Raw genomic sequence first — 11,211 nt, 5'->3', positions numbered from 1 at the left:
TCGTCAACGTATCATTTGTATCATTTCTTTCTATAAAATATTAAAGCCTGTTCTTAGTTTAAAAAATATAAAAATACTAACGATTATAATTAAAAAATAATTTGTATTTTGCAATATTTAGTTTTACAATAGCAATCTTGAGATAATTAAATTAACTAAAATTTGTTACAATGCAGTTTGCGCAAAATATCTAATTAATTATAACGACAAAACTGAAAAGAAAATATTCCAATATCTATGAGATATATTTCATAAATATATGGATCACATATTTACAAAATTTAATGAAATTGATTCAATCGTCCAGCTCCAAGATGAAATCTTCATCGTAAATATATTCTTCATCTTCAGAATAATAATCTAAATATTCGGCGTGAAAATCGAAATCATCATCATCGTCTGGTTCATCAGGTATTACACCGCGATACAACATATTGAAACATTTGGAGTCTGGATTTCGAAAATGTATATAGGGTGTTTCGGGATTAAGCCGCGTACCGCATAACCAACAGAAATATGTGCCGCAATTCGAACAGGTCATCTTATTACAGCCATCTGATTTCTGTAACAATATACAAAGATGTATAATTGATTGCAACAAATTTTTTCGTAAATCGAATTTAATACCTCGATCGCAGTTTTGCAGTGAGGACAATTATGACTATTGTCATTAATCCAATTTTCAGACATAGTATTCTCTATCATTGTTTGAAGTTGTCTTTTGCCATAACGTTTTTCCATTTCTGCCTTTTTTTCATTACTGGCTGATTGATACTCACTGAGTAATCGTTGTTTTTCAGCTATTATTAACGAATCATAAAATTACTGAATTATAAAATTAATATAATATATTCTCTAATGTACAAGTTTTTTGAAACTAAGCGATATAAAAACGAATAATATGGATATTTTGTATATTATACAATACAATTATTTTAAGTAAGATTATATGCATACCTGAACTAATCTTGCAGGGTTCTACTCCATGATAAACCATCTTGCAACGAACACAAAATGCATATTGACAAACGGGACATTTTGCCATGTGATCATCGGGATCGCAAGTGACTGGATATTGACAGTGTCGTCTTGGACAGTAAATTATGTCCGTCATAGTGTCTAATGTAGTACTTAACAATAGAGAATCATACTTTGAGAATAACTCTGAGCTTACTAAGTCTTTTATCTACAATAGATGCAATCAATGTTTTATGACAGAATTTCAATATTAAGCAACAAAAATATATAAAGAAAAATAGTTACCTGATTAGGCGTAGCCTCAAATTTACACTTTTCTTCAGGACAACAGATATTCTGTACACTTCCTTCCTTAATCTTTACTTCAAAGTAACTTTTAATGCAATCTTTACAAAAAGTATGAGTACAAGGCAAAAACTGGGTACAATGCTCTCCCAACTTGTCAGTAAAACAGATGTTACATGTATAAAAATTCTTTTTAAATTCAATTTGTTTCCATTTTTCATTGTAATCGATCAATACTTGAATAGGATTTTTACCGATGGGACAATCTAAAATGGCTCTCTTATCAATGACATTGGTCTTCTTTGATATATTTTCCCTATTCTCTTTGTTGACTCCACTGTTGCATTGTTTGTTACATTGTTCGTCTATTTCTTTATTTATTTGTAAATTCTGTAATTTTTCCAATGTCTTTTTGTAAGATGTATACATATAATCCATATTTAGATGATCTTTTATTTTCAAAAATTTGAGTGTTTCATTTTGAAGGAACTCCATCCATGTAAATAAAATTTCCTGTTTGCTATACTCCCATAATAAATCGAGCTTTTTGCATAGCTTAGATAGTACTATTGGGCGCAACCAAGAGGAACATAATGTAAACATTGGAGCAGATGCAGATGGATAATCCTCCAGCAATGTAATGTGTAATGTTAAGGGTGGCAAATATGATATCTGTACTTCTTGTTTAGATTCTGTCTCATGTCTCAAATCCTTGTATGTTAAATGATATTTTGCTGGAAGGTTTACAAAAATTTTAAAAGTACAATCAAACCGGCTGTTTTCCTCATGATATGAAAATTCTTCTTCATTATAGATACTTTCCAATGCAGTAATTTCATCTTTTTGTTTCTCGTAATCCATTGACTGTAAGTTGAAACTGATATATTATATTATGATTATATATTTCTTACTTGATCCAATAGTAAAAAAGAAAAATGCATGCTTTTTTCACTTACCAACGATAAAAGTTAAACGTTTATTTTATTAAGTATAAGTCTTTCAATTGTGGCACTTTTTGTGATTTAATTATGACAAATGATACATGCTGTTAATGATATTTTAAGAAGGTTATGCGCTCATCGGTCTTTGGATAATTTGAATTTGCTGAACTTTCGCGAATTAGTTACAGATAATTAAACTATTTAATTTTAATAATTGTGCAGAAAATGCCATTAAAAATGAGAAAATGACATCGAGTAATATTTTATGAATAAATAGCTAAAATTCGTGCATATATTTAAAGATCAATTAAACTGATTCCACGCTCCGAACTGATACACTGCACTGAACCACAGTATATACATTAGAGGTTTGTTCTTTCCAGCTGAACTTTCTGTATTAGTTCATAAAGTGTACACTGAGGCGTTCTTTTTAGCAGAAGTGACGTCAAAGATGACTGTTCTTTCCAATAGTGCAAACAGAACTGAGTACAGCAGTTCACTGAACTGCCTGCCCCAGGTCTTGAGTTAGTGCAGTTCAATATGGCAGCTTAGGTAAAACGAGAATAACAGTTTAACCTAAAATTAAAAATTATATTATCTTTATATTTACTTTTTTAAGTTATGTTAATACTTAAGATTTTTCACTCTATATTCGTCTTTTACTATTATTTTTGCGCATATAAAAATATTATTGATCAATATTTTTACATATACTTGTATATATATATATATATATATATATATATATATATATATATATATATAAAATTGTTAGTAATCTAAGGGTGCTTTCCAGCTATGGTAACACAGTGATACACTGTGTGACACAGTGTTACACAGTGTCGACTTGTAGCTGGAACGCTTTTTAGCTTTCTTATTTTGCCACTAGAGTGCAGGGCAGTCACTTTTAATAGTTGTCACTAGGTCTAAATTTTCAGAACGTTCCCACACAACATTATGTCGTCTTAAAGACGTCTAGATGTCTTTAAGTCGTCTTTTTAGCGAATATAAAAGTTTGGTTATCTTCTATCACGCAATACCATTCTTAAAAAAATTAATGATACCAAATATGAAATGTTATGTTGGCACTCACTGGGGTGCTACAAAACGACGACACAGGCGAACACAGCATTTTTGCTGTGTACGATTGTGTCGACTTGTGTCGTAGTTGGAAAGCACTTGTATCGACACTGTAGCGACACAGTGTCGCCTGTGTTGCTTGCTGGAAAGCACCCTAATAGAAGTATAAAATACTGTGATAAATAATATTTTTTATATACGCAATAACAATAGCGACAGATAAACATATATAGTAAAAAATCTTAATTATTAACATAACTAAAAAAAAGTAAATATAAAGAGAATATATGGTATATATGTTTTTTTAGCTTTTTGAATTTATATTTTTAATTTATATTAATTATATTAATTATATTAGAACTTTAGTCGTATAAAAAAAAGTTTTATCGATATGGAGAAAAGAAGTGTCGCATATATTACAAGAGATGCAGCTGGAAATATTTTAATTGATAAAGATGGAAATATTAGTTGTAAATTGGAAGGTATTAAAATTGGGAGCGTCCCGTTTGACCACGTTGCGATTGACCACAGCCAATTATATCGATCTGTGCCTAGGGTAACTAGAGCACTAAATATACAGGTATTCTATACTCCGCCATTTTTAATCCATTCCCCCTCCTTGTTTCTCGTGTCACTCGCCTCGTCGCTAAGCTGAGATTATAGTAGATAGGTTAGTGAGATTATATGGGGTGGGGAGATGGATTAAAAATGGCGGAGTATAGAATACTCATATATTTAGTGCCTTAGGGTAACCAGCAACGATTAACCAATCAGAGAATCCTATTTTGAATTGGCCAATTGGCGACGTGGTCAATCAGGTGCCACCCTTAAAATTATGTATCTAAATATTAATCAATATCCGGAATCATATGTTGCGCCATGTTGATTTCTACACTCTGTAGCGTTCTTTTCGTTTCTATCTACATTTCCGCAATGAAATTTTTACTGTATTCGTCAGTTCTAGTTCAGAATTAGTGCAGAACTAGTGCAGCTGAAAAGAACAAACCTTAAAGCGGCCTTTTCATTGACGCTAGAAATTAGCGGCAAATTAAAATCACTAGACTTTTTCTAGATTCAACGTCAATAAAATAAAGTTCAGACAGTTTCAACTTTTTCAGCGTGTCGCAAAATTCAAGTGTAGTAATGTGTTATTGTGGGTCTGTTCTTTTTAGCTGCACTGTTACACTAGTGCAATTAGTTAGAGTGAAAGAAAGTATGTTTGTCTCGCATATTTTGCCGCCACTTCTCCCTCCATTAAGGCAAGCGGCAAATTTAGTCACTAGATCCCCATTTGCCGCTGGTTTCTAGCGTCAATGAAAAGGCCGCTTAAAGCGGCCTTTAAAGGTGCCTTTACATGGGAGCGTTTTAGCGTCGAGCGTTAAAGCGTCAAAAAGTGTGACATGCGCAGTGTGCCTAGTGATTTGTTGAAACGCTGGAGCAGTCAGTAAATCATCTAAATTGCGGAATATTATCAAATATTATCATTATTATCAATATTATCAATATTATCATTATTATCAAATATTATCAATAAAATGTCAGTTAATTATCGTTATCATCAATGATTATTAGAATGCAGCAGCATTATTAATTATGAATATAAAGGTGCGGCCTTATTGACGCTAAAAAGTAGCGTCAATCATTGGTTGAACAAGGAGGTAAGTATAGTTGCTTCATTGTTCAACCAATGGTTGACGCTACTTTTTAGCGTCAATGAGGCCGCATCTTAAGAAACAAAAAAAAGTTACGTGCACACTCCACACGTTATATCCTATACAAAGAATACATTGTAATAAATAATATTCATGTTGTATTTAGAAAACATATATTTATGCCAATTATTCCTTCTGTTTGGTTATGTTGTAATACGCTACTAATCGCGCAATTCTATAATATATATTGTATAATGATATCTATTATATCTATTATATCTATTATATTTATTATATATTATATATATTAATACATTTTCTATTAAGAATATACAATCTACTTACCTCTACCGTATTTATTAAAATTTTGTTACTAGACATTGTTTTAGCGGTTTTAGCCGTCAAGATGCTGGAATCTGCCTGTTCAGAATTATGCGCAAGGGTGCTGCGCACGTGTTTTTGACGCTCGACGCTTGACGCTAAACGCTTCCATCTAAAGACGCCTTAAGACATCTTTAGATGAAAGGGTTTAGCGTCAAGCGTCGAGCGTCAAAAACAAGTGCGCAGTACCCTTGCGCATAATTCTAAACAGGCAAATTCCAGCATCTTGACGCTAATACAATGTCTAGTAATAAAAATTTAATAGATACCGTAGAGATAAGTAGATTGTATATTCTTCATAGAAAATGTATTAATATATATAATATATAATAGATATTATTATACAATATAAAAAATAGATATTATTATACAATATACAGGGTGACCCATTTTAACTTAGGCAGCCAAATAACTCGAAAAATAAGCACACTACGAAAAAATGGTTAAAATCAAAATTTCGTCATTTCGAGGGGGACGTACAATGACGTTAAAATCAGCCCCTCCACCCCTCCCCCTGGGCGGTGAGGGGGGGCAAGTTTGAAATCTTAAATGGAACCCCCTATTTTTCATTGCATATTCTTGTAGCTTATCTCGAGAGTTTTCCAAAACACTATAATTAAGTACCTTTTTATTAAGTACTTTTTGAGTTATAAGGCTTGAAATAATTTCTTAATTTTACATAAACCATAAAATATCTAGTAAACCATTCATTTTTCGATTATCTTACCTTCATACTTTTATGTACAAAATAATGAGAGGAATCAATTGGTGTAAAGAAAACACATAGTTGTTTCTAAGAAAAAATATGTAATTTGCAATTAACAATTCCATATTTTTTCTTAAAAACAACTGTATGTTTTCTTTACACCAATTGATTCCTCTCATTATTTTGTACATAAAAGTAATTATTTTCATCAAAAGTAATATCATTTTAATCGTAAAAATCTCAATAATTCATTAAAATTACTTTCGTATCGATAAAATAAAAAATAGGAGTTTCAGTTTACAGTTTATTATCTCGTAAATTGCGAATGGATAGAGAAAGTGAAGAAGCCGATTGTAAGAGACTTCGGAATTCTTTGATGATAGGTCATCTCGCTCGCTCTCGCTATCGCTCTCGCACTTGATAGGTCGTAAAGATAAGCGGACTCGGCTTCCTCGCGAATGTAAACATCTTATAAAATAAAAACTGAAACGCCTATTTTTTATTTTATCTATTTGAAAGTAATTTTAATGAATTATTGAGATTCTTGCGATTAAAATGATATCAAACACGACATAAATCGAATAATTTTTAATTGGTCTGATAATAAAAATTTTGATTATATACATTTAACTACATTTATCCGATTGATACCGCGTTTGATGTTGTTTTAAAATTTGTCGTCATTGTCGCAAAATTTTCATTGTTCCATTACAATTACTCGCATACCCTTATAAATATATCTTAAAATGATTAATTTATTTATTTCTCACAATTTGTCATCGGTCGCTTGCCAACGGCAAGCTTGATAACGAGATGAATATGACAGTATATGAGTACGTAAGAGCGAGTGAAACAATAACAGAAGCGAGCGAGAGAGAAATAGTATGCCAGACTGCAAGAAAGACTCGATTTTCGAGTCTTCGTTGCTTGTTCTATTCCTATCTCGCTCACTCTTATTGCCATTTCGCTCCCTCTTATTACCTTCTCGCTTGTTCACATACTCCCGCGTACACTATATGTATATATATATATATATATATATATATATGCATGCATAAACACATGCATGTAAAAACAGATCACGCGCTGTTAATAATATGTAATAAAAATTAATAAATGTATGATATGTTTCGTACTTTTGATATCCACAATTATGGATCTAGCACGGACATGAACCAATCGGTCGTTTTACCGTGCCAGCGAAAAGTGGATCCAGCCACGTAGTACCGCCGGCCGTAAAATGGATCCAGTTAGCGCCACTTTATGGCGGGGAAAAAGCGTTCCCTGAAAAAGGACAGCGTGACCCCTCTCAGTCTTCTCTCTGGCGAAAGCCTTTAATCCTACTGCTATTGTCATTGAAATATATACCATACTGGAACGAGCACGCCTTTGTTCTCGACCGGTCAGATGGAGATAGCTGTTCAGACCCGGATCTCTCTATCTAACCAACAGTCTCGGTCACGTGTTCACAGCTACTATTAGTTCTACAAACATTCGCCTTCATAAAAAGAAAATTTTATGCTTTAAAATGAAATTGTTGGATAATTATAAAATTTATATGTTGAAATTTATTTTTATATTATAAAATTATTTAATAAAAACAATGTATATTGTTTAATAAAAATAGTTAATATATAACATGTATGTATACATATATATTAAATAAAAAAACTTAATACATTTAAACACTTCTATATTTTATTTGTTTAAATATTATAATTTTGTTACATTTATTAATTATAATATCACAATTAAATCACAATTGAAATTAAAGTAAAACAAAATTAATATACATTTAAAATAAAATATATAATTAAAATAAAATCAAATAACAAATCATAATTGCCTAAAATTAAAATATTGCACAATGCACATTGTGACTAAAGAAAAACGAAGCAAAATAAAGATGAACAAGAAGCGATTATACGTGACTAAATAAAATAGTTTTATGCAATTTTGCGCATTTTGTTCCACGTTCTTTTAAATGTCGTTCTGTCATTTTTTTACAAAAAGTCAAAATGCGAAGTTTTATATACTTCATTGCTATTACTTTAATTATTTGAATTTCATGCAAGTCTTCACTTCCCGTATTATCAAGAAGAGGATGTTCAGGTATAAATAATTGTTTTATTTTAGGCAATAATAATTGCATGACTCTGATTACAATATTTTGTTTAAAATGATTATTCTGTATGTGACCTGAAGCCAATTCTATTTTGAAAGCTTTTTCTGTAGTTTGAACAATTTGAAACGCTGCATTTGATGAATAATAAAGTTCTCCTCGATTAACAAAAGAAGTAAATGAATTGTATTTATTGATATTAATTGCATAAGTATGAAATGTATTACATCTTTCCATATTTCTTTCTATTAAAATATTTATGCAATGATGGCAATGTATTTCAGTAAGAAGTGTACGAATAATAGAACCCGTTATATAATATAAAATATTTTGTTGAAGAAACGATAAATTTACATTATCTATTGAATTTGATAGGGCTTGCAATTCTTCTTCATTTATATTTATGCAATTATCATCATGTATTGTACGTTTTGGCGTTCGAAATTTTAAAATAGCAGGTACTTCGTAAGTGTCACCTAAACAATTTGCATTAAAACTAGCACGTACAGAATTACGAAACAAAAGTTGCCGTAAAGCTCATTTAAACTGTAATACATTAGGATTATCATTCCATCCACCCCGTCCTCTTATGCATGAAAAAAATAATTCTAAATGATCTTGAGAACACTTATATGCTAAAAAATATCGTAAAGCGTTTACTTTTTTGTACAATAGATCGTGTGCTAAATTGTAAAAACTTTGACAATTTATAACAAATCCTAGTGCAAAGGTACTTCGAGAATGGACAAAAATATTAATGTCATTCATTTTTAAACCTGAAATGTATGTGATGCTATCATAAAAAAATTGTTTGACTAATTTTAAATTGTTAATCGTCATAGGTGACTTAAAACCTGTACCAAAACCGTTTCTTGTATTCATCGTGTCAAATAATCTATCAATGACACGAATAAATTCTGTTGTTGCTTCACTATTTATAAAGTTTTTATCTCCACTTGTTCTAAGAAAATCTATTGCATCAGCAACACTACTACTTAATACCTGTGCTGCCAAACGTACATTCATTTTCTTATTTGAAAAATTAACGTGATTATAACTTAATTTATTAGCAAGTTTTAAATCTGCTTCTTCTTGAATTGTATGCAGCTTTTTTATATAACTGAATGAGATTAAGCCAGCTTTAGATGAAATATTTGTTTCTGCTAAGGCATTACGTGCTAATTTAACCATGTGACATGGATCCATTATACAATAAACATTTGACTTATTTTGTGGATGTTCAAAAAAGGTTTTCATATTGTCAGTAGATAGATTACATCCAAGTAATTTAAACGTTGAAAGGTTTGTTTTTGTTCCATCACATGTTAATGAACGTACTATTACGCCTACTTCATATAATTTTTCAATTGCACATTTTATTAGTTGTGCTTGCATATTTGCATTTATTTTATTAATAAAAAAATATGCAATTGGGCATTTAAACTTATTTGTATATAAAACTATTTGAAAAACTAATACTTCTGTAGCTAAATCTTGAGAATCAATATTTAAGATATCACCATAATCAACATAGCCTCTGTTTTTATCGGTTTTTATATCATGTATAATTTGAGTACGAATTGCCATTGAGTCAAATATTAAAGCTACATCTTTCAAAAATTGCTTTTGTGGTATTTCTGTTTCTAAATATTTAAAAATTTCCGAAAGAAAACCTACTTCACAATTATAATTTCCAAGCCATTTTCGTAACATCGACGGATGTGGTAAACACAATGTTTCTCGAAGCGTGTCATATCCTTTAGGACTATAAAAATATAGTGTTAATGCAAATTGTTTCATTTCTTGCGTGTATCGTCTTTGCGTTGAAACAACATTATTATTATGATATTCATTTAAAATAATTTGTAACTTAGAATCACTAAAATTATTCAGTAATATTTTTTCCAGATCTGTGTTATGTTCATGATTCGTTTTTAACGTTTCAATAATGTTCTGTGTTGTTTTAATAGTTTTTTCTCGACGATGTAAACGTTTTTGTAAAATGTGTATTTTTTTCAATAATTCACCTTCTCTTCGCTCTTGTTCTCTTGCTGTCTTTATTACATTAGAATTAAGCATGCAAATATCCACTTGTTTATCTAATATTTTTTTAGTTGTTTTTCTCTGCCCAAATTAAATAAATATTTTATACACACACGCACATATTAAAAATATTAAGATATTTAAGCTATTATTATTAAAATATTTAAAGCTATCACACACATCTGTACGTAATGTTACAAATGCCTTAAAGCGTTCTTTCACTGCTTTTCTATTTATTGAAAAGAAAGAGAAAAAGCACATTTCAAAGCATTTGTAACATAAAATAAACTCCAGTCTCTTTGGATAAACAATATTGTGTATATTCTCAATATTGTTCATTTCTCAGTGACATCAAATGTAGTAGTCTATTGTGAGATGCAATGAATGACAAATTAACCTTAATGACAAATATATTTACTTTTATGCTTCTAATTATATTACATTACCAACTTACAATATGTACATACAAGTATAAAAGCGTAACTAAATATATATAATATACATAAAGTTGTGTATATATCTAAAATTGAAAGAAGATCCTAGAGATCCTGAAAATGTGTCTGTTATAGACAGTGTCTGGGAAAAAATTTATTTTTACAATAATAAATTCAAATATTTTCAATAAACCATACCTCAATATTCTCTTTATCTGCATCATTGCTAGATGTTACATAAAAAATTGATGGACTTGCATCTTTGAATAATACATTTCTTGCTGTTCGTAATACATAGGAATCATGTGAAAAATGCTTGCTACATATATATGTGTGCTGTTTTAGGGGCAAGTCCAACAAATCTTTTGGTATAGACATTATCCATTTTTTATATTTTTTATTATCTTTCATAGGAAAGCTGAAAAATATTTATTGAATACTATAAAATTTGCATACACAAGCACATGCACACACGCACATAATTATACATATATATCTATATATATTTATACATTATAAAACATAAATAATATATTTATCAGTTTTAATTTTAATACCTGTGAAAAGAAAATTCCATACTGCTATCGTT

At 30.1% G+C, this 11,211-nt stretch overlaps 1 protein-coding gene across 2 annotated transcripts; it reads right to left on the bottom strand.

The window, feature by feature from the left end:
- Positions 1–108: 108 nt before the first annotated feature.
- Positions 109–2,755, bottom strand: LOC105252172 (E3 ubiquitin-protein ligase RNF14). Of its 2 annotated transcripts, none has more exons than XM_011259445.3 (5): positions 2,220–2,755; positions 1,264–2,140; positions 958–1,186; positions 628–800; positions 109–562 (listed from the first exon to the last, which is right to left on the bottom strand). In XM_011259445.3, the coding sequence occupies exons 2-5, from the start codon at positions 2,122–2,124 to the stop codon at positions 296–298; spliced, it is 1,530 nt and encodes a 509-aa protein (XP_011257747.1). In that variant the 5' UTR covers positions 2,125–2,140; positions 2,220–2,755; the 3' UTR covers positions 109–295. The 2 variants fall into 2 exon arrangements, with proteins under 2 accessions (XP_011257747.1, XP_011257749.1); XM_011259447.3 differs by having other exon boundaries at positions 1,264–2,127.
- Between the last annotated feature and the right edge of the window lie 8,456 nt (positions 2,756–11,211).

This window comes from Camponotus floridanus, unplaced genomic scaffold, assembly GCF_003227725.1.
Source record: "Camponotus floridanus strain SB8 unplaced genomic scaffold, Cflo_v7.5 scaffold172, whole genome shotgun sequence".
In the NCBI taxonomy this organism is placed as follows: Eukaryota; Metazoa; Arthropoda; class Insecta; order Hymenoptera; family Formicidae; genus Camponotus; species Camponotus floridanus.
Note: the sequence above shows the minus strand (reverse complement) of the source record. Positions and strands in the feature narration are given on the sequence as shown.

Bases quoted from the DNA above. Each gene is read 5' to 3' on its own strand.
- LOC105252172 (XM_011259445.3), bottom strand. From the start codon at position 2,124: ATGGATTACGAGAAACAAAAAGATGAAATTACTGCATTGGAAAGTATC. The intron at 1,187-1,263 runs GTAACTATTTTT...CATCTATTGTAG, and splicing joins TTGAGGCTACGCCTAATCAG to ATAAAAGACTTAGTAAGCTC. The intron at 563-627 runs GTATTAAATTCG...ATATTGTTACAG, and splicing joins ACTGCAAAACTGCGATCGAG to AAATCAGATGGCTGTAATAA.